Source organism: Apiospora kogelbergensis, assembly GCF_038363985.1.
Source record: "Apiospora kogelbergensis strain CBS 113332 chromosome Unknown utg000005l_segment0_segment0, whole genome shotgun sequence".
Lineage (NCBI taxonomy): Eukaryota > Fungi > Ascomycota > Sordariomycetes > Amphisphaeriales > Apiosporaceae > Apiospora > Apiospora kogelbergensis.
The window spans coordinates 3454568-3480357 of record NW_027117422.1 but is presented as its reverse complement, the minus strand read 5'-3'; the positions used below and the strand labels follow the sequence as shown (position 1 = coordinate 3480357).

General features: G+C 57.1%; 11 protein-coding genes across 11 annotated transcripts; 5 read left to right on the top strand and 6 right to left on the bottom strand.

Moving 5' to 3' along the window:
- Positions 1-45: 45 nt before the first annotated feature.
- On the bottom strand, positions 46-1901 carry PG998_007729 (uncharacterized protein; the record flags this gene model as incomplete). Its single annotated transcript, XM_066874545.1, has 5 exons — positions 46-883; positions 942-1011; positions 1127-1500; positions 1578-1816; positions 1872-1901. The coding sequence occupies 5 exons, from the start codon at positions 1899-1901 to the stop codon at positions 46-48; spliced, it is 1551 nt and encodes a 516-aa protein (XP_066730490.1).
- A 703-nt stretch (positions 1902-2604) lies between these two features.
- PG998_007728 (uncharacterized protein) lies at positions 2605-4594 on the top strand (the record flags this gene model as incomplete). Its single annotated transcript, XM_066874544.1, has 2 exons — positions 2605-3787; positions 3909-4594. 2 exons carry the CDS (start codon positions 2605-2607, stop codon positions 4592-4594), a joined length of 1869 nt encoding a protein of 622 aa, XP_066730489.1.
- Positions 4595-6360: 1766 nt separating this feature from the next.
- Positions 6361-7017, bottom strand: PG998_007727 (uncharacterized protein; the record flags this gene model as incomplete). Its single annotated transcript, XM_066874543.1, has 2 exons — positions 6361-6788; positions 6912-7017. The coding sequence occupies 2 exons, from the start codon at positions 7015-7017 to the stop codon at positions 6361-6363; spliced, it is 534 nt and encodes a 177-aa protein (XP_066730488.1).
- A 1566-nt stretch (positions 7018-8583) lies between these two features.
- On the bottom strand, positions 8584-9869 carry PG998_007726 (eukaryotic translation initiation factor 3 subunit E; the record flags this gene model as incomplete). The annotated part of the gene is made up of 3 exons (XM_066874542.1): positions 8584-9168; positions 9231-9434; positions 9495-9869. The coding sequence occupies 3 exons, from the start codon at positions 9867-9869 to the stop codon at positions 8584-8586; spliced, it is 1164 nt and encodes a 387-aa protein (XP_066730487.1).
- A 397-nt stretch (positions 9870-10266) lies between these two features.
- Positions 10267-10856, top strand: PG998_007725 (mitochondrial 54S ribosomal protein mL49; the record flags this gene model as incomplete). Its single annotated transcript, XM_066874541.1, has 2 exons — positions 10267-10662; positions 10806-10856. The coding sequence occupies 2 exons, from the start codon at positions 10267-10269 to the stop codon at positions 10854-10856; spliced, it is 447 nt and encodes a 148-aa protein (XP_066730486.1).
- A 741-nt stretch (positions 10857-11597) lies between these two features.
- Positions 11598-12905, top strand: PG998_007724 (uncharacterized protein; the record flags this gene model as incomplete). Its single annotated transcript, XM_066874540.1, has 2 exons — positions 11598-12230; positions 12351-12905. 2 exons carry the CDS (start codon positions 11598-11600, stop codon positions 12903-12905), a joined length of 1188 nt encoding a protein of 395 aa, XP_066730485.1.
- Positions 12906-13608: 703 nt separating this feature from the next.
- PG998_007723 (uncharacterized protein) lies at positions 13609-15053 on the top strand (the record flags this gene model as incomplete). The annotated part of the gene is made up of 6 exons (XM_066874539.1): positions 13609-14095; positions 14163-14204; positions 14275-14374; positions 14450-14593; positions 14650-14849; positions 14902-15053. 6 exons carry the CDS (start codon positions 13609-13611, stop codon positions 15051-15053), a joined length of 1125 nt encoding a protein of 374 aa, XP_066730484.1.
- A 148-nt stretch (positions 15054-15201) lies between these two features.
- Positions 15202-16350, bottom strand: PG998_007722 (uncharacterized protein; the record flags this gene model as incomplete). The annotated part of the gene is made up of 1 exon (XM_066874538.1): positions 15202-16350. The coding sequence occupies one exon, from the start codon at positions 16348-16350 to the stop codon at positions 15202-15204; it is 1149 nt and encodes a 382-aa protein (XP_066730483.1).
- A 600-nt stretch (positions 16351-16950) lies between these two features.
- PG998_007721 (glycosyl hydrolase family 31) lies at positions 16951-19644 on the bottom strand (the record flags this gene model as incomplete). The annotated part of the gene is made up of 4 exons (XM_066874537.1): positions 16951-17716; positions 17767-17972; positions 18033-19087; positions 19131-19644. The coding sequence occupies 4 exons, from the start codon at positions 19642-19644 to the stop codon at positions 16951-16953; spliced, it is 2541 nt and encodes an 846-aa protein (XP_066730482.1).
- Positions 19645-20701: 1057 nt separating this feature from the next.
- On the top strand, positions 20702-22901 carry PG998_007720 (MFS general substrate transporter; the record flags this gene model as incomplete). The annotated part of the gene is made up of 4 exons (XM_066874536.1): positions 20702-20868; positions 20919-21669; positions 21731-21793; positions 21855-22901. 4 exons carry the CDS (start codon positions 20702-20704, stop codon positions 22899-22901), a joined length of 2028 nt encoding a protein of 675 aa, XP_066730481.1.
- Positions 22902-23355: 454 nt separating this feature from the next.
- Positions 23356-25353, bottom strand: PG998_007719 (uncharacterized protein; the record flags this gene model as incomplete). The annotated part of the gene is made up of 1 exon (XM_066874535.1): positions 23356-25353. The coding sequence occupies one exon, from the start codon at positions 25351-25353 to the stop codon at positions 23356-23358; it is 1998 nt and encodes a 665-aa protein (XP_066730480.1).
- Positions 25354-25790: the final 437 nt, after the last annotated feature.

The following is a 25790-nucleotide window of genomic DNA, read 5'->3' as shown; positions in this document are numbered from 1 at the left end:
ACAACTTGGGTCGAATATAGCTACTCAATCAACACCATAAACTCCCTACGCAAGACTGCCTACTGGCGTTTCTCTTTGCACGCCAGTGGCGTGGCCGGTGACACCAAGCTCGTCGTGATACGTCTCGCCCTCTGTATCTGCACCCCACCCTTCTCTTTCGTCCTTGGGCATTCTGACAAAGGCGAAATCAATCAAAAGTCCTGCCACTGCTAGAGCAGCGCCAAAGTAAAGGGCCGCCCTATACCCCTTGATGGGGTCGACTTGACCCTTTGTAAGCTCGGTCTCGATAGTGCCGGCAAACCCGAGACCCAGACTGTTGCCATAGAGATTTAACGTGCCGATCAGACTGCCCGCAACGCCTTGCTGCTTTCGACTGACGCTGTTGCTCGCGATGATCTGGGCGGCCACGTAGACAAAGTCCGGACAGATGCTGCCGACAAGCACCGCCGGGAAAGTCTGCGCCCAGTACGTCTGCTGGACGGGCATGGTAGCCAGGAGGAGGTTGGACACCACCATGACACCAATGCCGATGGCCATGATCCACTGCGCAGCCATGCGCGGGATTAGCCAAGCGGCCAGTCCCACGGCAACGACGGCTCCCATGGCAAAGGGGATCCAGCCAACGGCGGTCTGCATCACGCTCCAACCCCGGAGCTCCTGCTGCCACGAGATCATGTACCAGAGCGATATGCCGAAGCTCATGTAGCTCAGCAGAACGACGAAGACCAAGGCCGTGAAGGTGGGCGTCCGGAATATGTCCAGGGGCATAACGGGCTCGGTTGCCACGAATTTCTCCCAGAGGAGGAACGAGGCAAATAAGGCCAGTGATAGGACCAAGCAGGCGATCTCGTAGGGTGTCTTCCAGCCCACAGACGGCGCTTGGCTATACTATGAATTAGCGAGGGGCAATATTTGCAAGCGTTTTGAGATGCCAGACTCACTTCCAGCAGAAGTTGAAGAGCAGCAGGCTTCCTACGCCCAGGCATGCGCCCGTGTAGTCGATCTTTCCCTCTTTATCGATGGGTTGTTCATGAGGCAAGAGAAAAGCGAGCCCGCCAAAGACGAAAGTTCCAAGAGCAGCTCTGGTATTATACCAGCATTAGCATTGTCATACGACTACACGTACTCTTGTGTACAGGAGGTCCCTTACATGAAGATAAACAGCCACTTCCACTCCGCTCGCGACGTGGCGAAGACGCCGGCGAACAGGGCGCCAAGCCAGCCACCGATGGGCGCGGCCGAGGCGAAGAAGCCCATGGTGAGGTTACGCGACCGGCCGGGGGCAGCATGATGGTGATCATGGCCACGGCGTTGGGCATGACGAGCCCGCCGCCGACGCCCGTCAGGGCGCGCACGGCCACGAAGCTCTCATACGACGCGCAGAAGGCGTTCGCGATGGAGAATACCACGATGATGGCCCCGCCCAGCAGAAGGATGCGCTGATGGCCGTAGACGGCGCCCAGACGGCCACTGATGAGGACGAAGGCACCCTGCGTCAAGCTATTTGTTTCATCACACAGAGACGGGGTTAGCAAACTGCTTTCGACACATTGGTTTTGCTCTCTTCGCTGGAATACCTGTAAGAGGCCGGCATCCAGTTGGCCTGGCCCGGGCCCGACTTCCGTCCGAAGTCGCGGGTGAAGGTGGTGCCGGCGGCGATGGTGACGAAGTTGGAGACGAACTGCACGACATTGGCAAGAATGATCAGCGTGGTGATCAGGGACCGCGTGGCCTTGCTCAGGGATGTTGGACGGTGCCACGTCGAAGATGCGTTGACGCGTTGAGCCGAGCCGAGCCGTCTCTGCTGCTGCTGTGGCTGCCGCGGGGTTGGACCGCGGGTTGTTGAGTGCGGGGAGCGGGGTGAGCTCAACGGTTGTGGTGGTTTCCGACACTGTAGCCATCGTGACGATACTTTTGCCGAGAACTATCCAGCACCTCCTTGCAGGAGTCTCTTCATTATATACACGGACGCATGCTATACGAAGAGCAGCTTTGTAAGCGGTGGCATGGGCCACGCCAGTCATAGTTGGGCCCAAGTCTGACTTGGCCAAGTAACCAGCAATCACGGGCAACCATGCTCGCTTATCTTCTTTCTCTCTCACCTTTTCCGTGGCGGACATCCCCTTTCAGGAAGCCCCGCTCTGCAGTCGCGCCCGGCATGGAGTCACCGGACCCGGCAGCGAGGTGCGTGGCCAGGCCGGGTATTCCCCAGCATAGCCCATTTCATGACCTCGAGGAGCCGAGATAGGGGCGGGAGGGGGCGAGATCTGCTGGTGCCGCTGCTGGCTGCTGCCCTCTACTACTGCATACATTATTAGTTCTACCCCAAACCCCGTCTTGGAGGCACAACCCCGCAAGCTGGGCATCGACTAACGGCCTGGCTACGCCTGTGTTCAAACGTGCTTACCGACGCAGCCTGCATTAGTTGCCGCCACCATGCTGCATAGAGCTGACCGTCTCCTGCATCTCTGCCAAGTCTACGACAGCACACTGCTGCGGTTCCGCTCTCATCTGTGGCCTGCTGTATAAGAAAGGCCGACGTCTTTCACGGCTAGCACCGAGTCTCCATCCCTCGTGTAGCAACAGCCCAAAGTCGTTGGAAACATGGCCGCAGTCCAAGCAAACGGTTTTCTAGACATACCCGCGAGCAGTCGTATCGAACCCAGCTCATTCAATACGGTGCCAGCAGAATTCCCTCAGGGCGAACTTCCCGCTTCTGTGAACGCCGACCAGGTTGCAACCGAATTCATTGAGCATTTCAACACACATCTTGGGAACCAAGACTGCCGGGCTCTTACGGAGTTGTTCGTTGAAGAAGGCCACTGGCGCGACCATCTCGGCCTATCCTGGGACCTGCGTGGCTTGCGGGGCAAGGATCAGATCCGGCAATACCTCGTCGTCCATGGCAAAAGCTTGAAGCAAGTCTCCATCGATAGATCAGCACCGCATTTCTCTCCAGCCATCGCACCAATCGATGCATACGGGGATTCGAAATGCATCGCCTTCGCCCTGAAGATTGTGACGGAAGCCGGCACCGGACAAGGATATGTCCGACTGATACCACAAAATGGGCAGTGGAAAGCATTTGCCGTTTACACAGCACTGCGAGGGTTGAACGGCTTCGAATCGCCCCGGGGAGCTCATCGACCCAAGGGAGACGAGAACAGAGGCGGCGGCGGCACCAAGAACTGGCGAGAGGCCCGCGCCGCGCAGGCCAGCTTTGACGAGTCGGAACCCGCCGTTCTGATCATTGGCGCCGGCCAGGGCGGCTTGGCTTCAGCTGCCCACCTAAAGATGCTGAACGTCGAGTCTCTCGTCATTGACCGAGAGACTCGCATTGGCGACAACTGGCGCCAAAGGTACAAGCAACTCATCCTGCACGACCCGGTCTGGTTCGACCACATGCCCTATCTAGACTTTCCGTTGCACTGGCCCGTCTTTACCCCCAAAGACAAGCTTGCCGAGTTCTTTGAGGCCTACGCGATGCTCTTGGAGCTGAACGTCTGGACCAAGACGGAAATGACCTCGGCGACGTGGGATGACGCCAAGAAACACTGGACGGTCACGGTAGAGCGTCAGATGGGCGACACGAAAGAAACCCACACCTTTCATCCGCGCCACGTCATTCAAGCGACCGGCCACTCGGGCAAGAAGAACTTCCCTACCATCAAGGGGATGGAAAGCTTCCGTGGACGCTTGTGCCACAGCTCAGAGTTCCCAGGAGCAAATCCTGGCTCGGAAGGGAAACGCGCCGTCGTCGTTGGATCTTGCAATTCAGGGCATGATAGTACGTTTCCTCCTGGGTCTATCCCTATTTCCGTCTCTTTTCTTTACGAGCGGTAATATTCAGAGGCCGCTCGTTAGTGATCTCGTTACTGGTGTGTGTTGTACTGATTCCTTATGAATAGTCGCCCAAGATCTGTACGAGAACGGCTACGATGTGACGATGGTCCAGAGATCGTCAACTTGTGTCGTCTCGTCAAATTCCATCACCGAAATTGGGCTAGCTCCTCTCTACTCCGAAGGCAAGCCCCCCGTGGACGATGCCGACCTCATCCTCTGGAGTCTCCCGAGGTCGGTTCATAAGGCGATCCAGCAGCAGGTAACGACTCTCTCCATCGAGAACGACCGCGCCACCCTCGAGGGCCTCGCCAAGGTCGGCTTCAAGCTGGACAGCGGGCCCGACCGCGCCGGACTCTTCTTCAAGTACTTCCAGCGCGGCGGCGGCTACTACATCGACGTCGGCTGCAGCCAGCTCATCATCGACGGAAAGATCAAGATCAAGCAGGGGCTGGAGATCGTCGAGGTGCTGCCTGAAGGCTTGCTGTTCGCCGACGGGTCCCGTGTCGAGGCCGACGAGGTCGTCTTTGCCACAGGCTACCAGAACATGCGCACCCAGGCCCGGGAGATCTTCGGCGCCGACATGGCGGCGTCGCTGCAGGATGTCTGGGGCTTTGACGAGGAAGGCGAGTGGAGGACCATGTGGCGCCGGAGCGGCCACCCCGGCTTTTGGTTCATGGGGGGAACCTTGCACTTTGCCGGTACTATGGCCGGTTCCTCGCGTTGCAGATCAAGGCGCTGGAAGAAGGCTTGATAAAGGAGTAGCGCATGACCCTGTTGTTTTATCGCAGGAAAAGAGTACACAAACTATAGGTCAGTCTTCTCGCGAAGTACCGAATCTTTTTAAGCTCACGTCTAAGATAGTATATCAGATATAGCAGTATGTGCTAATTTGACGACGGCCAGAGTTTTATTAAAGTATGTTTCTGAACCAATTACTGCTAGAATACTCTGTTGTAGACTAAGCCATTGTGTGTGATTCTGGTTGTTCTCCCCAATCGAGGGCACCAGAAGTTGATGCATGGTGTACGGTATGTGAATTCGCCCCTATTGTCGGCGATGCTGTCGTCTACCTCTATTGTGGACAATATTACCACCATTGTCCGCGGCACTACTTGTGCTGAAGGGATTTCTGTCGTCGGCGCTCAACATATTCTGTCTGTCATTCTATCCTGTCTCCTCAAACTTGTCTCCTCTAGCTCCGTCTTATCAGAATCTTCTTCAAGTTCGGTCTCGTTGGGGTCCGTCTCCTCAAGTTCGGTCTCATCGGGGTCCTCTTCAAGTTCCATTTCGTCGGGATCCGTCTCCTCAGCCTCATCGGACTCGTTCGCCGAATTAATAGAATCCTGTAGGGTGTACCGAGCTATGTTCTGCGAAGCTGTCTGAGCTCTAAGAACCGAGCACTGTAAAGCCAGATTGCATAGCATAAGCTTATGTATCCCCATTTCTACCGGCGGGTGTGAGGATCCCCAGAGTTCCTGTTTAATCCGCTCCATCGCCTCAGGAATGTGTTGTACATTCCAAACATAGCTACTGAGTTGACGTCTGGCTCTTTCGACTGGAGACTCTTCGATGTTCATAGGTTCATGAGTGGACGCAGCTTCTAATTCTATACCATAGATGTTGCAAAACATGTATCCGCATGAGCAACTAGACGTCCCTGTTAGTATTCCATTGGCTGAAGAGTGGGAAATACGAAAAGGAGGAGAGGAGGCGAGGGAGAGGAGAAGAAGCAAGATAAAGCAACGTTGACAAAGTTAGATAGGCTCGGGGACGACCTTACGCGGTGCACCGGTATCGTGGGGCACGCCCATAGGTTTCCTGCCAGCAAAAGGGGCACTCAGCCAAACTTGGCTGGTGAGCAAAGGCTCGCCAGACGTCATTGGCTGAAGGGGTCCCCGGAGGAGGGCCTGGATGAATATTTGCTGGAAATGAAGCCATATTGATGATATGGTGGTTGCTTTCTGCACTGAGGTGGATTCTCGGGATGACAGAAGAGAGGAACGAGGCCCAGCTAACTGGGCGATCCGACGTTGTTTTTCTAGGTCGGGAGAGCGCAAGTCGTGCTTGACTCCCTGGAAGGCACATGGGACTGCCATCCTCGCACCTGCCCGGCCGCCTTTTCTTGCACACGTCCTTGGCCGTGTGTATGTATGTATACATGCTAAGCTACACGACATGAACAGTACCGATCACACCAAAGAAATGCGAATCATAGTTCTGCAAATGGTAATAAAACTTGCGTATCGTTCTCTATATGCAACCAACACCGTGCGGGCCCGGCTCCATGACCCGTCCATCCCATCCGACCCGTCCATCCCATCCGACCCGTCCATCCCATCCATCCCATCCATCCCAGAGAAACGCCGGTGCTATGATCAAACTCTCTCGCCAACCCTTGCGGCAAGGCGGATTAAAACAAATAATATCGTACTAATACAAGGGTCTCGCAATATCAACGCAGTAACGACACGCCCGAAATACCTCCTGTTTATCTCACTGCCCCGGCCACAGCATCCCTCACGTTTGTTTCGCAAGACGGTGACCAAGGTCGCAACTGTAAAGGGTAGCCCGCGTCGAGAAGTTCTTTCTCGTCAATCCCCCATAGAGGCTCACGATGTTGGTTGCGGGTCCGCCAAAGAGCAAGTCCACAATCATGCGCACGTGATATGGCTTGCTCATGACGAGGTCGAAGCCCGCGTCTGTATACCGAGAGCTGAGTGCTGCAGCTCCGGGTGCTGAAGCGCCCACAAGTATGGCCCGACGAGTTGGCCGCTTATAGGGGCGTTTTTTATCCGCAACGTCCTCGGTGGCCAGAACTCTGACAGAGCCGGATGGTTTCAGGTCAGATGCTGACATGATGGGTGTGGGTAGGTCCATGTATTCCTCCTCAAAGGCACGAATCTCGCGCGCGGCATCAAACCCATTGAGGACCGGCATTGACGAGTCTGTTCGCGATCTAAGTCAGTGATGCTGTGCAATGTCTACTTGTGCCACTTGTAACACGAGCTCGGGCACAGAGCTCAAGTCGTGGGGAGGCACGGCAGAAGCTCAAGGCACATGGTACTTACCCATCAGGATACAGCGAAAACGCTCGGGGTCTGATTTGTACATGTCCACAGCCTCGCGTCCGTTGGATGCAACCTCACAGGGCTGCCCATATTTCTCGCATAGCATGCTGGTCAGCTGCCCATCGTATATTAGCTTGCCACTCGGATGACATAGATAGGATATGTGGACAGAGTTGCCATACCTTCTGGTTCACATGATTATCATCGACACAAAGCAGAGTGTAGGCACCCTTGGGCTTGGGGGCACAGGTTGCCTGCGTCCTATCGAAGACCTGGCCGACAACGAGCTGGCGCGAGACGGGGGAAGCAAGATGGGCGGCGAGGGTTCATCTTGGTCCCCATCCTCGGGCTCGCCCAGTGGATTTACCGGGGCGGTGGTAAACGTATTCAGGTATAGGGAGGGCGCCGGCAACGGAATGGCAATGGAAGAGAAGCCGGGTGGGGGTAGGAGGCCAAGGCTCGTAGCAGCTACGACCAAGGGGTGGTCGTCGAGGCGTTGCGTCGTCATGCCCGTCGGATCACTAAAACAAAATCGAGTCGATCGACCGACCAGCAAGAAAGGGATTTAGAAGAAGACGGAGAAGCGGGATTCGACGAAGATGTCAATCAACTCGAGGTCTCTGCTTGGATGGCAAGTACTTGGTTTTTGGGTTTTTTTTTTCAAGAGCCTGGCTAGGCGAATACAGGACACGAGGTTAGGCAGAGGAGTAGCAGTATTAGTATGGCCGAGAAGATTCAATCGGGCCCCTCAGTCGCTGAGATGGCATGGGCGATGCATGCAACCATGTTCCCAGTTTGATGAAAGTTTCCAGCAATATGGGGCGGGCAGAGGGGGCTCAGCAGGGCAAGCAGGACAGCGAGGACAGCAGTGAGTAAGTAGTAAGTGGTGGTGATTTGATGGATGGGCACTATTATGTTAGAAATAATGAAGTGAACCGAACTACCGACAGGGCAGACGGCAGCTAGCTAACCGGACTTTTTTTTCTTCTCTCTCTCTGGAGAGGGGGGGTGGGAGAGGCATTGGATTCAGGGAAAGTCAGGGTCCAGTTCATCCCGAGGGCAGTTTGGACTTGGACTTTGACCGTTTCTTATTTGGAGGATGGCGGCTGCCGCAAACCACGACTGACCCTGCCGATCGCTACGTCACCCCTACGGACGCCCTGTCTCCCCGAGCCACTGCGCCAATCAGAGCCCGAGGCGAAAACACTGCCAGCCCACTTCTGCCCAATCAGACGCTAGGCCCAACTTTTGCAACTGGGGCTTGCCCGGAAGAGCCTGCCTTCCTGCTTCCTGCCTCCTGCTTCCTGCTTCCTGCCGCCTGCTCTGCCTGCTCTGCCTGCAAAACACTGCCTGGTGTGGAGAAAGATTCACTCACGTGGCATCGGGAGAAACGCGTCTGCTTAGCTAGTATCGTGATTCTCAAAGCAATTGCTATCCATACAGGTCTAACCGCCTTTTGGTCAATCGATCGTGTCCTTCCCCGAAACGCCGTGCGTAATGCATGTCATTACCAGATACCGTCATGGCCATGTTGTATCTCATGATATTAGGATACATACCATCAGAATCTAGTCCCAGTGCTTTCCAGTGCTCCCAGCCTTCTGCCCATCCTATCGGGCAACAGCGGCAGTCAAAACCTGGGTGCGGAAGAACCCGCCCTTTGTTCGCTCAATCACCTGCTGGTACACGCTGCTCGGGGGTGGTTCATGACGACTGTGCCTTCCTTGTAATCGATCTTGGCATCCACACGCGTGTCGCGGATGAGGTTAACAATCCACTTCTCGCCCTCGTCCTGATCCAGGCCCAGGCGCGTGCTCAGATCCTTGATGTCGATGCGCGAGTGGATCTTGCAGTAGCTCTCCGAGATCAGGTGACGCGCCGCATCCAGGAAGGAGTCGGCCGCAGAGAAGAGGAAGAAGTCGGCCCGGAGAAGCTCGTCCGCGAGCGACAGCTGGCGTTGGGCCTCCTCGAAATCGAAATCGATGTACAGAGCCCGCACAAAGTCGGTGACGGGGTCGCTGTACTCGTAGGCTTCCTGCTTGACAATGCGCACAATGTCCTTCAGCTGCTTCTGGTGCTGGCCCGAGTTGCGTGTCCGCCCGCGGCCAGTAATAACGGCAGCGGCCAAGTATCTCAGGACCCAAGGGCAGCTGGTCTGGATCGTGTTGATGAAGGGGGGCTGAAGAAGAGGTCCAGGATGGTGTCGCGCGAGCCCTCGTCGTTGAACAGAGGGAACAGAGCCCAGTGGATCAGCCAGCTGCGGCTCTTGAGCTGCGCCAGAGGGTTGTTGAAGAGTCTCGAGTCAATGCTCTCCTTGACCTTGGTGATCTCCTCGACGGCGCCCTCCCAGTTGGTGATGAGGATCTCCGAGGCAAGCTTTCCCCAGGTGGCGGCGGCGACTTTGTCGTTATCGGTCGACAGCACACGGAACTGGTACAGCAGCTCAGCGGCAGCGCCGTAGTTACCACAGCTGTACTGGAAGTTGCCAAACTCGTAGAGGGCGTTGACATTGTCAATCGTGACCTAAAGCGTCTCGCATTAGCATCTTGTTTTCTTGATTCGCGATACGTGATTTTTGCATACCTCGTGCTCCTTCTTCAAGAACTCCAAGTTGGCAACCTTGTCGCTGCGCAGGTTGTTGACGACCTCCTCGCGTCCCAGAAGATCGGTGATCTTGCTGGTATCCTCCTCAAACTGCGACAGGCGGGTCAAGACCTTCTGGCGCATGTCGTTGAACTCGGCGGGGATCTCTTCCAGGTCCTCGAGGTCGGCCTTGAGGTTGCCGACGAAGTCGGTCATGTTGGTCGTCTTGAGCAGCTCATATTTGGCCTTTGTGATCTCGCGGGTCTTGGCATCGTCGTCTTCGGGGATCTGGCCAGTAGCGAACTCCAGCAGAGGGAATATCATGTGTCGGTCAAGATGACCGACGAGCTTCGGCATCAAATCGTACTCGGCCATGTTGTCGGTGTCCGGGGATTCGGTTTTGACGGTACTTTTGAGGTGGGTTGAGGCCGCGATTCACCGTTGCCCGAAATTCTCTACAGCAGGAAGGCGAATTGAGGGGCACGGGGCGAAGCGATTTTGCACACAAAGTTGAGAAATGGTTCTATTTGGTGGGGCTGGCGACGGTCAGGAACTTTTGGGGGGGGAAAGAGGAGACAAAACAAGGGCGAGTCAACCCGAAAATCTGCCGTTTAGTCAGCGGCCAGAGCCAGTGGATCGATCGAACCGGGACCCCACTTTATTGCTTCGGCCTCGAAAAGTTCAAGCAAAGCCGGCCCAGCGAAGACGTGAAGACGTGAAGACGTGAAGACATCGCCGCAAGACGACAAACCACACGCCCCCTGCCACCACAATGTCCTGGCGCACTCTTACACCGCTGCGGGCGGCGACAGCCGTCCGGCTACCGTTCGCCGCGCACAACGCCGCCACACCCATCTGTGCTCGATTCCTGACGACCGCGACTACTCAAACACCACCACAGGCACCCATCGCCACTCCCTCGGAGCTGAGCAGCGCAGCCGCAACAGGGCCAGCGCGTTCAATACCGGCTCTGCCGTACTTCGTTGGACGGACCCATCTGAACAAACTGGCCGTGTACCAGCGCAAGACTCAGGGAACCCGCCTTATGACTTTGGTGAAGAAAGGAGAGGGAAATCTCCAGGCATTGAAACAAGATATTGCGCAGTTTCTGGACATACCAACCCACGATGTCAAGGTTGGAAATGTGACGGGTCATATACTAGTCAAGGTAAGCGCATGGCTTGCCCGGCGCCATCTGGCAATGCCCTTGGAATACCGGGCATGCATTTCAGCAGTATCGCGGCCCTACACACTGGGTCGCGAAACGGCCAATGATCCCATTCACCAAATGTGTTTCTAACAAAACACCAGGGCCACAAACGGGACGAAGTTGTAGCCTTTCTCCGAAATTTGGGCTTCTGATCGGCCCGGGAGAAGCCAAGGACAGGCAAAGACGAATATGGTCGACAACCCGAAGCACGCCGAGCGAGAGTAGGAGGGCCCCGCAGCGAGGCAGATGCGTGCTATAACGTCGCATACCCATCTTGCATCGCGTCCCCGGGTCATTCTTGGAGCTGACTCTGTGTATCATCTACCACGTGTATCACCAATGGGCGGTCGGGCAATCGGCAATCGGTCGTGTACAGACCTGTACAAAAGCAATAGAAAGCAAGAAATGAACATGCCAACATGCTACCCCAGCACCCACTACAAACCAGCATGGTATATCTCTTTTGGTGTTTCCTGTGCCGTTCTCGTAAAACAACTTGACATAGCAAGTCTGGCGGAACACCAGCTCGAGCTAGGAGGCAGAGTGGAGGTTACTCTCGGCCATCATCGGTTCCGCAAGCGGGGCACGATCCGGAGATGGGGAGGGGCTCGGCGCGCCCTGTCCAATGCGACGCTTGCGTATTCACCATGTCTACCTAAGCTGGCTCACCTCCTCGTCTCGGCGCATGTCAGCCCCCGTCCGGCAAATAAATGCCGTGATTCCCAGCACTCGTATGCTTTCATTCTCATATCTTCGTTTCTTTTGGTTCGCTCTACGTCATTGCCTCGTAACAACGCGATCAGGTCAAGCGTGAGAGGTTTGGCAGACGATTCGTGCATGCAACTCATTGTTCTGGCTAGTCTAGTTTCGCTATCTCGCTCCTCAATACGATAATGGCATCCTCAATGATCCATCTCAACCCCATGGCGCGGGGCTATACTTACAAGCCGGCCCCCGGCGAGACAGGAAAGGCCACCGATGAGTCCATCGTCCTCGCCTTCCACCAGTCCCTCCCCTCCTATAATGAGACGACCCTGCACACGCTTCCCGCAGTCGCCGTGGCGTTGGGCCTGTCCCACGTCCTGGTAAAAGATGAATCGAACCGCTTCGGCCTACCCGCCTTCAAGATTCTCGGCGCGTCGTGGGCTGCGTACCGCGCTGTACTGACGGCCCTCGGTCTGGACGACAAGCAACAAGCCACCGCCGCCACCACTTTGATGTCAGTGGCCGAGCTCGGGTCTATCGCGAGGGACCGCGGCCTCCGCATCGTCACAAGCACCGAGGGTAACTGCGGCCGCGCCGTCGCGCGCATGGCCAAGTACCTCGGCCTGCCCGTCCGTGTCTTCGTGCCAGAGTACATGAGCGAAGCCACGCGGCAAAAGATCCGCGGCGAGGGTGCCGAGGTCCTCGTCGTTAAGGGCACGTACGAGGATACCATCCCCATCATTCGCAAGGAGGCCAAGGAGATGAAAGAGAGCGTCTTGGTGCTGGACGTTGGTCTCGATGGGTACGAGGTGGTGCCGAAGGTATGAGCAGTGATGGCGATGTGACGTTCGCACCTTGTCTCTCCCATTATTAGAGGAGACTCTGCTTCCCATGTCAACGCAGCATTGCTTAGCTGGCGAGATGAGACTGCTAATCCATAGCTGCAGTACTTCGTAGAAGGTTACAGCAGCATGCTTGCCGAGTCGGATAAACAGGTTCCGGAGCTCACAGGCGGCAACGCGGCAACGCATGCTGTCGTGCCTTGCGGTGCGGGCTCCATCGCCCAGGCTGTGGCTCAGCACTACAAAGCCGCCGAGCGTCAGGCGCAGCACGGGAGCGCAATGGTGATTGCAGTGGAGGCGACCACGGCGGCCTCTCTGAAAACATCTCTCGGGGCCGGGCAGCCTACGCTGGTGCCGACTGCGGACACCATCATGAACGGCATGAACTGCGGCAGCTTGTCCACGCTGGCCTGGCCAGTCTTAAGCCAAGGCGTAGACGCAAGTGTCGTTGTAAGTGACCAGGAATCACATTCGGCCGTAGAAGAATTGAAGAGCAGCGGCATCCTGGCAGGCCCCTGTGGCGCGGCTACACTTGCCGCGCTGAGACGGGTGTGTGCAGATCCTCGCGCCAGATCTGCGCTCGCCCTTGGGTCCGAGGCTATCGTTGTGCTTCATTGTACCGAAGGGGCCAGAGATTATCTGATTCCCTCGTAGTATTTCCAGCACACATATGGCCAGGGTAGCTGGGGACCTGGTGCCACCCCCTTAGTCCCAGACATTTCTCCCTTACCCGATTACTGAAAGTCCGTGGCACGGCATCCATAATCAAGGCAAACGAACTATCCTACTTGGCATGCTCAATTTAGTTCAAACGCGTATCGGTGTGAAGTGAGTAGGATATTGCATTCCCTTCAATAAGAGCCTTGCCGGGGTGGCCAGTCGGAACCTGTTGCCAGTACTGTGTTGCACTTGACCAGCTACGACGAGCGATGCAGACTATCGGGTGGCGGCATGATTTGCCAAAGATTGCATGAGTTGTCAGAAGTGCATGCCTGTCATGCGGGAAACCAAGCCGTTTCGGGTTTCTTGCCTTATTGTTCATGTATGGTTTGCTGCATCCCCGCCCAATTGGAGACGGTCGTCAACGGGCAATCACACCGGGGACAGCGCATTCGAGCCTCGAAACCAAGCAAATCATTGTAGCCTCGATGACGCCCCGGCCCGTTCGTGGGCCTCCCGCATGGTATACGCAGAGCCTCGAGATATCTTGAAGTGTGTATGTTGTTAGGTGCTTGGGTGGACGTTGGCTTGGACTTGAGAGCTTCCCAGCTTTTCCCAGTTATGTAGTCACTACAGAAACAAACAATGTGATTCAGATGATCCAGACGCTCTCTAGTTCATGTATGATATTCTGAAGATGGCAATACCAGCTTCCGGTGCTGAGACGTCCTTTGCGCATACCTCACGGCTGGCCACGCCGGCTTTAGCCGTTCGACGGCCGAGCGTAGTCACCCTGGTCATGAGCAGACCGACCTTGACCAGCACGACTACCATCACACTGGGTAATGACGAGCCTGGCGCTACCACTTTGCCTCCGTTAGCTGCGACCTCCACCAGCGCCACCCCAGAACCTGCCCCCCGCTGGGGGTCAGGTGGTATATCAACAACAGGTGTGGTCATTTTGGGCTTGGTCCTAGGTCTTTCATGTCTTGCGCTCCTCCTATGCTTCCTGTGCCGCAACAGGTGCCGTGATCGCGAAACGTCCAGTCCGCCAAGAAGTCTGAAAGGACATCCGCGTCGCCCACCCCCCAAGCGCTGTGGATTTCGCGGGCCCCCGGGCCCCCGAGGGCCTCAAGGGATCCCGGGACTTCGAGGTGAACCAGGGGTGCAGGGAGCGCTGGGTCGTAAGTCAACTCTCAATATGGACATTTTCTCCATAGGCCATACGTACTTATCTATTCTACCTATCAGCTCAAGGTGAACCTGGTCCATCGGGTTCTGATGGTGTTGCTGGTGCGTTTACCCCTCTACTTCATAACCACCCGCCGCGATGGTACGGACCCTTTTGTCTCATCGTACGTAGGCCAAACCGGTGCGCGAGGACCGCAAGGACTGCAAGGACCGCAAGGACCGCAAGGAACCGCTGGGCCTCCTGGCGCGAAGGGGCAAACAGGCCCACAGGGGTAAGTGTGAATTCTTAACCTATCAGGATACGTTTATGGTGGTGGCCGGCAAATAAGCTGATTTTCCCTCTATAGGCCTGCTGGACCACAAGGTAAAGATGGTCGCGACGGTCGTCCAGGGGCCGAAGGCCGCCCAGGAGCCGACGGTCGCCCAGGAGCCGAGGGACGCCCGGGGGCTGAAGGGCGCCCGGGAGCTGAGGGACGCCCAGGGACACCTGGGTAAGAATCTTCTTCCTGTATCTTCCTGTGCGCTACCACTAACTCATATGTTGAAGACGGGACGGCACGCCAGGTCCAGAAGGGGCACCTGGACCCCACGGACCACCTGGATCACCCGGGCCGCCTGGACCACCCGGACCACTGGGACCTGAAGGACTGGAAGGGCCGGAAGGGGCAGACGGCCCCCGGGACCACCTGGACCACCTGGTGAAAGAGGCCCTTGTGGTCGTGGAGACAAGGGCTGCCCGGGACCTAAGTAACCTCCCATGTTCCTTTCCAAACGAGTGACCAGTCTGACATGCCGCCAGGGGCGAACAAGGGCCAAGAGGCCCTCAAGGAGAGCAGGGTCCAAGAGGGGGCGAGGGTCCCCGAGGCGGCCCTGGTCGGATTAGATGTTGGTGTGGGACCCATGTTTGCCATGGACATCGTGAATCGTCGGATGACTGCTGTTGAGGTGTGATGTAGCCTTTCATTCGAGACAGCCCCAAGTATATGACGGGGTTTCACTTGTACTTATTCGTGTAATGGTATTCGGTGCGACACACGGGAGAAATTGACATTTTCGAGCATTATCACGAATTGAGGAGCGGAATGGTGCATGGGACTGGCTACAGTGACCTCTGCATCGTTTGGACCTCGAAAAGAGGCGTGACTTGCCCGGTCACGATATTCATGGTGTTCTTCCGCTCCAGGCGATGGAAATGCGAGAGCTTTCCCCATGCCTCAGCGTCACCAATCCTGAGCTGTTTCAGGATCTCCATGACTGCCACATAGAGCATCTCTATGCTCCCGTCCTCGATCTTGACTGCGAGGCCCAACGCCTGTCCTTCTGAGCTGCCCCCGCTGATGCGTCCGGTCTGCTCCGAGGCGCGGATGCCGACCCCGTAGCAGCCGTCCGCCCCGAGCTTCCCTATGAGATGGCCGCCGTAGGCCTGCATGAACAGCGTGCAGAAGCGGCCTTCGCCGCCCACCATCTCGGGGTAGTCCGACATCGCGTGGAAGATGCGAGCCATGTTGCGGGTCCTTCCTTCGGCGCCGGTGCTCTTGCGTCCGTTGCCAACATTGCCACCAGCTGCACCTTTTTCTTCGTCGTCGGCTGCCTGAGCAAAGGCGGCAAACGTTCGAGCGAGGTCCTTCAGCGGCATCGCCGGCGCCGGGAGATTACACCCATCTACGCCCCAGGCGATACCGCCACCAATATCACTCGCCGACTCCAGCCCCGCCAAGTCCTCCGTGACCCGTCTGACGCGGATCTGCATCGGGTGCTCCGGCCTCTCGTAGCCATCAAAGGGCGCACCCAATACGGCCGCGCCCGCCAGCATGCCCACGTGCTTGCCGGAGCAGTTGTTACAAATGCCCGTGGGGACGAAGCCGGACCGGGTCCACGACTGGTTCACGGAGTCGGAAACGGCCGGGTGCCCGCCGCAGCGCAGATCCGACTCTTGGAGCGTGGGGACGCGGGCAAGCATGCGACGCGACCGGGCGACATGGCGGTCCTCGCTGCTGTGCGAGGCGCAGAGGAGCGCCACGTCGGCCTCGTCAAACCCGAAGTGCTCGGCGGCCCCCGTCTCGAGGATTGCCAGGGCCTGGGCGGGCTTGGCGGTCGAGCGCGCTAGGGTGACGCGCGCGGGGTCGCCGACCGAGTAGAGGAGCCTGCCGGAGGAATCGACGACGGCGGCATGGACGGCATGGCGGTTTTCGATAATGCCTCCGCGATCAGTCACGATATAGTCCTCGGTGCGTGTCGATACGGTCATGTCTGAGTTTTTGTCTTCTTTTAACAGGTCTGTGGTATGTGATGGAAGACAATTCAGAAGACCGAGGCAGCGAAGACAGATTTCGAATATCTAGTTGCCGGGTCTCAGGTTACAAGCGGCCGGCCCCGTTGATTCGGGACTTGTCAACTTAGCCCGAGACACGGTCGGCTAATACGATACCCTAACTAAAACGGCGTTGGCTCATGTTGACTCAGGTTGACTCACTATGATTCATAAGTACCCGAAAGCCCGTTCCCCAACGGGACATCACCGCCTCAAAGAACGTAATCACCAGAGAGCCATTGGGTACACATTCGCTACTTGAAGCAAGCGACAAGATTAAGTTAGCCCACCGCTCAACGCTTCCTTAGCATTCATTGGACATTGTTGCCTCTGTTCAGCTCTGATGCTACATCATATGCCAGGAATGCCCTGGGGCTCCTGTTGGACAAGTCAATTTGTTATTAGAGAAAAGGGTCGTATTATGTTTTGGATCCGGTATAAGCACATGTCCCGGTATTGGAGTTTTATTCTATTTCCGCCTCTGTTAATCACTGCCTGCCTCAACGGACAGGGCGTGAAATTTCACATGTAGTCATATTAAATCTGGAGCTTCCACAGTTTTCTTCCCTTGGAATCACGCCCAGCATCCAGGACCTCCCCCTTCGCAGCGTTACTTGCCGTGACCACGCGCTCCTCCCCGATCGGAAGCACCACGGTGATACCATTCTTGGTCCACAGCGGCTCAAACCCGCCCTGCTTCGTCATGCTTATGCCAACCTGGATCTCCTCGGGCGAGGCGGCGCTGTATGTGATCTCGAAGGCGCAGAGCTCGCTCTTCTCCACACGGCTAGTCCCATCATCCTCGAGCCATTGGTTGGCGAAGGACTGAGTAGTCGCATGCGTTCCATCTGTTACAGGAGCACCGTCGGCCTGGCTCGGTATATTTGCATCATGAGCCACCGGCGGCGGGAAGATCTCGACACCGCGCCAGTCATCTTTGGCAATATTTGGGAACTCTGGATCGTCTCTGGCGAGGCAGGTAGTCGGTGCGGGCTTGCCCACTGGGATGGCCGAGCCGATTCGGGCGAGTACTGGGATCGAGGTATACCACGTTGATTCGACCTCATGCCACTTCCCTGACTCGAAGTGCTGGTAAGGAGCAGAAAGGTTCAGGAAGCCCGGGTCCTTATCCTCCTTACGAGGTAAATAGACCCGCGCAGAGCTGACACCGGGCTCATATACGCCAGCCACAAGCATCGCGTCTCCGAACCAGTACTGAGAATCGCCCTTGAGCAATTCTTTGGACCACACTGTAGGGTCTGACTCGTGGCCCCAGCCAGTCCATCGCTGAGGGGGGTTGCGTCTTGGTGAGACCTCAACATCTGTGAGTAGGTGTAGGGCACAAGCTCATACCGCCGCTTTATAGCGGCTCGGATGATTGGGTTAACGGAAGGGTACTGCCATGGCTCAATGACTTCGCCAATCAGATTGTCCGAGGGGTTGGTCTTGTAGCAATTGATGACAAAGCGAGGCGAATGGATCCCAAGCTGGATCCAGCGCACAAGATGCTCAGGGGTCGGCTGGGGTCCCTCGAACCCTCCAATGTCATGGCCATAGCACTAGACTCGGTTTAGTATAGGGGACGAAACGAAGCAGTAACCGGCAGAGATTAGACGTACCTGCAAAAGGGAGAACCCCGCATTGAGTGCCAGAGCATTCGCTCCCTTCATGCCCTCCCAACTAGTGACGTTGTCACCGCTCCAAGAGCTGGCACAGTATTTCATGGTACCAGCTGTTGCACTACGTGTCAAAACGAAGGGGCGAGCGTCAGGCTCAGCCTCGAGGGTAGCGTCATGTGAGCTTTTACCCATTAACTCTGTGTGGAGGGCGCGACCCCAAAGGCCAATGTCGTTTCGGGCTACTCCTCCCGGCACGTTAACGGTCTCCAGAGCACACTGCCAATCATCGCTAGGTATGTTGTACTCGTTGTTGTCATTCCACATGGCGTCAATACCAACATCTTTGAGAGCTTTAACCCCGTTATACCACCACTCGTAGCCGGCCTTGGAAGTGAAGTCAATGTGACTACCCTCTCCGCTCTCGCCGCCTCCGGCGCTCCACAGCCGAGCCACTGCGGTCTTCTTCGTAATGGGGTCCCTGAAGAAGCCTCCAGTTTTCGCTAGGTCGGGATAGCCCGGGTGGTTGGCCAGGACATAAGGCTTGACGTTTGCTAACAGCCGCACGCCATGCTCGTGGCATTCCTTGGTGAAAGCTCTGGGGTCAGGAAAGCGGTGGCGGTTCCAAGTGAAGACGTTCCGTGTCTTGGGCTCTGTCTCTGCCACAGTGTAGCCCGAACTCATCTGGAAAGCAGAGCACGGCATGTCATGTTTTTCGCAGTTCTTGATGAAGCCCATGATAGCGTCGCAAGCCCGAGGCGAATCCTCCATGCTGTATTTCATACCACCGCCTACGTAGCCCATCATGTATCTCGGCATCAACAAGGGGAAGCCAGCCAATTCCGCATATGAGCGGACAACTTCGGCCACCGTGCCCCCTACAATGAGATACTCTTCCAGCCCGCCATGTGCTTGCCTGTAAACCTTGAAGTGACCCCACATGCCATCGATTTCCGAACCAACGGACCAGGTACCTCTGGCATGGGACGTCGAGAAGGTGCCGATGCACCCAGAGGGAGTGACATTGATCAAGAGGGGGATGTGTTTGTACAGTGGATCTGTGCGATAAGCGTCGTAGCCGAAAGTGTCTGATGCCGAGACGATGAAGCCGCGCCCGCTCAAATCCATGGGGGGCGGCCTTCTCGCCGAGTCCAACATGAAGCGTGTCTTTCTTGTACACCGAGTAGTGTGCGATGCCCGTAGCATCCACTGCATATGAGCGAAAGTTGAGGTCTCTATGGACGGGCTTTTGAACACCATCCAGGAAAAGCGAAACGACTGGTGCGTTAGACCAGTCCACAACCGCCTTGGTCTTGCCACACCTGATTTCTCGACTGCAACGGTCTAGGTCAGTGGTAACCTCGGGGGCGTCACCGCCAAAATCCGGGGCCACACGTTTGACACTTGGAAAAGGAGGAACAGGATGCTGTGGGGTTGTGAAGGTGGTGCGGAAGACATTGGGACGGATAGCCTCGAATTGGAAGGTGCATGGATCCGATGTGCTTTCGTCACTGGATCGAAGTGAGATGGCCGGGGCTGGCTTCGATCCTACTGCATTCTCCGAAGCTTCATTGAGCTGATAGTGCTGAGGCACACGTTCATACTGGTGAAGCATGGTGACAGATCCGCGGATGGGGTTGGTTGAAGGATGCAATCAACTCAGGGCAATGTATATAGCGGACGGGCTTTTATAAGGAGCAATCGCAGGATAATCAGTCCGGGCGGGAGATCAATAATGTTATAACAGAAGGGGGTATGGACATCGCAGATCCACGATCGTGAGAAGAAGTAAGACTGGAAACTTCAGCTGTCAGGGCGGTTGGGACACGGCACGACACGACACTGGGGCTTCTTCTTGGCCACGTTAGACCCGGGGTCCAAGGACACGGACAACCATTTGGGTAAGGACTAATTGTCAAGTTCAGTACGGGGCGTGAGGGGCTCGCTCATCGGAGAGCTCACTACGCAGACTGGCGGTCCAAGGATGGCGGCGGATGATGGGCTAGGAGTGGCCTCACGATGGCCAGATGGAAGCATATGGTAACCAACCTGCATGGTACTGGGTTTGGCGACGCCCGCCTGACGGTAGAAGGAGCCATAGAACCGGCACACGTGGATAAGGCACTATCTGCAGGTGGCAGTCCAGTTTCGGGCTTATTGTGCACCGAGATGATGCTTTTCGCAATGCCGGTCTTCGGTCAGCTGCAAGCGACTTGGCCTTGGCTTCCCCTTGGCTTCCCCTTGGGCCTTGGGGCCGTGACAACAAATGGAGAATGGGGAATGGGGAATGGAGAATGGGGGCGGGGTTAGTAGGAGTGGAATGCGGGGGGAGGCAGGAGGGAGTCTGGAACAAGCATTGGCATGGGCATGGGCATGGGCATGGGCATTGACGTCGGGCCAATGCCGGTCTGGCGTCGCAGTCTCGTCGGCTTCTGGTCGGCTTCCGTCCGATCGACCCTTGCTTCCAATCTAGGGAAGCCCAGGGCAACCGGCAGGGGCGTCGGCATCTTTGGCCTGGAGATTGTCGTGTGGTGTAAAGTAGATGTTTTTGGCATCCACCTAGCTTGGGGCTGCGCTACTCTCCCCGGACCCCAGATTTCCCCAGGCCGTTTCATGGGGTAGGGAGGTAGACATGACTATGGCAGTATGGCTCTCCTCCGGCTGTCTTCGAAATGCTTTCCAGCGTCCTGATGGGCCCATGGGTCTGGATGCCTCGTCTGCTTTTCGGCTTACTTGTGCGCCGTGCCAACCCCGGACATGAGGTCAAGGGTCTCAGACTCACCGTGCTGCAGCTGCTGCATGTATACAGGCCGCCGCCAGTCAGATCGTTATCCGAGTGGTGTCGCACCGGCGTAGTTGATCTTCGCCATTGCTTAAAGCCGTCTCCAGGCCCTCCTCGTCTTCTGGCCATCTCGTCTCAATCCCTCCCCCTCCCTCTCCTTCTTCCTGTCGTCTCAAGCATGCCATCCTCCCTCCCTCTCTTTTGCCAACCCCTCTGATTAGCTCTTACCACGGCGATAGTAGTAGTGTCTCCAATAGCACAACTATGGGCAACGAGGACCCGGCTTATGTCGACAAGGCCGTGGTGGACGTGGTGGAGGACATCACCACGCACCACCGCCGCCGCGATGCCGCCGCCGAGTTCCTGAGCAAAGTGCCCGAGGGCCGCATCGAGGTGACGCCCGCAGACAACAAGCGCGTGCTCTGGCGCATCGACAAGGTCATCCTGCCCATCATGCTGACCGTCTACTTCCTCCAAGCGCTGGACAAGGCGACGCTCGCGTACGCGTCCGTCTTCGGCCTGATCGAGGACACGCGCCTGGTCGGCAACCAGTACTCGTGGCTCGGGAGCATCGTGTACCTGGCCCAGCTCGTCATGCAGTTCCCCCTCGCCTGGCTGCTCGTCCGCCTGCCCATCGCCAAGTTCACGAGCGCCATGGTCTTGGGCTGGGGCGTCACGCTGGCCTGCATGGCCGCCGCGCACAATTTCGGCGGGCTCCTCGCGTCGAGGTTCTTCCTGGGCGCCTTCGAAGCCAGCATCGCGCCGAGCTTCATTGCCATTACGCAGATGTGGTGGAGAAGGCATGAGCAGACGACTCGGACCAGCTACTGGTATGCCATGAATGGCATTACCAACATGGTGAGTTCCCAGCAAAGACTTCACCAAAGCCCTTGTTCAGCGGCTAACATGCGAAATGTAGTTCGGAAGTCTATTGAGTTATGGCCTCGGCCACATCAAGTCGCCGTTGCTGAAAGAATACCAGGTACGCCGTTTGAAACTGTCCGTTGTGTTCGTCGTCAGTCACTGATGGATTCCGGCCTCAGATAATCTTCATCTTCTTCGGTGTCATCACCGTTGCCTTCTCCTTCGTCATGTTCTTCTTCATGCCCGATTCCCCCGTCGAGGCGAAATTCCTGAACGATCACGACAAGGCCATTGCGCTCGAAAGGCTGCGGGCGAACCAGATGGGCGTTATTTCGCGCGAATGGCGCCACGACCACCTCGTCGAGGCACTGCTCGACCCCAAGACGTGGTTTTGGTTCTCCCTGATCTTCGCCATCTCCATTCCCTCAGGCGGCATCTCGACATTTGGGCCGCTCATCATCAAGACCTTCGGCTTCGACGACTTCCAGACCATCCTCTTCAATATTCCCTTCGGTGCCGTCCAGCTAATCGCCACCCTGGGCGGAGCCTTCTTGGCCCAGAAGCTGAAGATGAAAGGCCCCGTGATTGCGCTGCTGTGCATTCCTCCGGTCATCGGATGTGTAATGCTACTAATAATACCCCACGAGGCTTCCAGACAGGCGCCGCTTCTGGTGGGATACTATCTTATATCCGTGTACCCCGGCATCAGTAGGTTATACCTTGAGGGTCCAATTGCCCGCCCCCCCAGACTGGCGCATGAGCTGACATCTATTACGAATAGCCCCCTGATCTACTCGTGGTCTGCACAAAACACAGCGGGCGACACGAAGCGCAAGGTTACTAGCGGTGTAATTTTCATCGGCCAATCGGTCGGCAACATCGTTGGACCCCAGCTCTACACGCAGACGGAGGCCCCTGCCTACACCCGCGGATTGACCGCCAACCTGGTCCTCTACGTTGTCATCGTCGTCCTCTGCGGGCTGGCGACGGTCTATCTGGTCCGGCTCAACAAGAGCCACGCCAAAAGACGGGTGGCGATGGGGAAGAGCGCCGTAATTTTGGATACCAGTCTAGACTCGGCGAAGGAAGCTGCAAGAAGGCAAACCGCTGCCGATGCCGCCGCTGGGGTCAGCGTCGCCGACAATGCGGCGACGAGCCCGGTTACGGATAAGGCTTTCGACAATGCAACGGACCTGAAAAATGAGGATTTTGTGTTTTGTTACTAATTACATTGCGAAGGATCGTTTGCTGGGGTATGATCTAACAACTACACTCCTGGTTTTCAAGGGCGCTGGGCTGGGAAGCAAATGAAGATACCCCTACATGTATTTATTCCTAGTTTGAATAAAGACACACACACACACACACACAAAGGCATTATGGTATATGCATGAAGATAATGGTGGTATTTAGACATCGTATCATCTTACAAACCTTACAATGGCCATGACATAGAGAACGCTCCTAAATGATAGACATCCGGCTCCAAACGCCTCCCCTAACCCTTTTTAATGCCGTTCCTAGATATCCATATCTTCTTCCAGAAACCCCAATCCACTATCATATCTTCGTCTCTTCCTATCCTGTCCGGACCTCGCCAGTCCGTCCGACAGAAAAGAACCTGGTCGAAGCTGCTCGGCATTGTCAGGGGTCGAAACAACCCCAGGTTTCCCCCTAGAGCTACGCCGCAGGGGTTGCTGCTGCTGCTTCGGCGTGGCCGCCGCCAGCACTCGCTCGAGCTCCGCCTGCGCCCGCTCGACGGCCTCGCGAGCCGCGCGCTTTTTCGGACTCGAGGCCGGTGGTCAAGCCCGCATTCTCGACGCGCAGCTGCCGGATCGTCTCGTGGGCGCCACGGAGCGCCTCGTTGATGCCATCGATCTCGCCGCGAAGCTCGGCCACGCGCGCGTCGCGCAGCGCGAGCCCCTGCCCGTGCGCGCGGTTCAGCGACGCCACCTCGACCGCTTTGCGGGCCTGGACGTCGGCGAGCTGGATGCGCAGCTCGGCCGTTTGGGCCGCGGCCGACACGAGGCGCGCCTCCAGCTCGCGCACCGCCGCATCGTGCCTGTCGGCCGTCTCCTTCTGCCACTGGTGGTGCAACAGCTTCAGGTCCTCGTCGTTGGCCGCCGCGGCCGCGCGGGCTTCGTCGGCTTCTTCCTCCATGCGCTGCGCTAGCGCCTCCAACTCGCCCACGTCGCGGCGGTAGCCGTCCACGGCGCCGCGCAGGCGGTCGACGCCGACCTCGAGCTCGTCGATACGGGCGTCCTTCTCGCGGAGCTGGGCCGCGCTTGCCGCCAGGTCGCGGCGGAGGTTGTCCATGGCGCCGACGCGGGCGCCGAGCTGTTGGCGCAGCGAGAGCTCAAGCTCGTGGTACTCGTCGATGGCGTCCTCGTGCTCGCGCGTCTTGCGGGCGAGGTCGCGCAGGCGCACCAGCACAAGGTCGAGCACTTCAGCCCCGCGCGATGACAGCGGCAGCGTGATTTCCCCAGGTGTCAGGTACTCAAGCTCGAGCCGCGCGGACCGAAACGCCGACGCTAGCGACAACACGATCTCGCCGGCGTCGCCACCGCGGAAGCCCAGCGTGCTCAACGAGGCGTTAAGGTCCAGTAGCGCTGCGGTCCGGTCCGAAAGGCTTTGCAGCACGCCGTCTAGGCGGGCTTCTAGACCGGACTCATGCTGTGAGTCTGGCCTGGTCTGGGCCGCGGCTAGCTTTTCGGCCATGCGTGATTTGAGCGTCTCGTGGCTTTCGAGAGCGTCGGTGAGCTTGGTGAGTTCAAGACGCAGAGAACCTAGCTCGGCCTCCAGCGCTTCTTTCTCTGGGTCCGGTAGGCACGCCTGGACGCTGACATGCGATATGGGCGTTGGCGACTGTCCCCGCAAGGAACAGGGGGTCGCAGGTCTGGTAGGGCTTGTGCAAGGAGGGGTTGGGAAAGAAGCCCTGGCTCGAGACGGCGTGCTACACAGTAACTCGCCCATAGTGGTGTCGCCAAATCCGTCGCCGTCGTCGCCCATGTAACTATCCGAGAAGGGATCTCGAGCAGCCGTGGCCCAGCCGTACCGAGTTTGATCCGCCAGGGTGCTTGAACGGTTGCCCAGTTCGCCTCTAAGCTCTTTGACTTGGCGCTCCAATTCGTCGATGCGCCCCGTGTCCTGGAAGAGGGTGGCATCTCGAAGTCGCTCCATCTCGTCGTCTTTCTCGGCCAATTCGCGCCGGAGACGTTCAAGTTCTGTTCGGTCCTGCGTGGCTCGCCGTCTCTTTTCTGCTTGTATCACATTCATCTCCTCGGAGAGACCATGGCGTTTTATTCGCCGCCTAACACGGTCGTCCAGGACTTGGCGCAGAGACGCATATCGTATCTCGGTGCCGTTGCTTGTAGGGGTATTGGCGAGCTCGTCCACGTCGTCTTCGTCGCCGTGGGCCCTTGTGGGCGTAGAACAGCGCCTCCTCTTAGACGAAGGTGTCATGGCCCCAAGAGACGAGCGGCGGACCATAGGGGTCAGGCCGGTGGTGCCAGACGTATTGTCATGTCCCGGGCCTGGATCCGAGAACCTGACTCGTTTCTTGGACTTGGGCTTGCCGGGCGTCTTTGCCGAACGGGGTTCCTGACTCCCACAATGCGGTGCGGCTGTACGCCGCGGGGTCCGGCGCAAGGCGATGGGCAGATCCAAGCTGCCTTCCATGTTTGTCAGTTGAACAAAGACCATGCACCTACCCTTATAGGACCTTATAGGACCTTATAGGACCTTATAGGACCTTATAGGACCTTATAGGACCTTATAGGACCTTATAGGACCTTATAGGGCCTTGTAGGATTCCCAGCCCGTGGCAGGCCCCACCGAGGCACGGGCGCCCTCGCGTTCTCTCCCGCATCCAAAGTAAACAATCGCCCGCGTGTCAAGTCGCCGCCAGCGAACGCTGTGAAGCTTTCTATTTACTTGTTGCCTACTGTGGTCTAGCGTGGCGGGATGCATCAGTCCTTCCCGTCCAATCACACGCGCTATTCCGGCATCCCCTGATCGCCTTCCCACTAGTTTGCAAACCCCGGCTTCTCTTGCTACCACGTATACATACTGGTATACTCGCCATCAATCTAGTCTCGTTAGTTGCCATAACGATT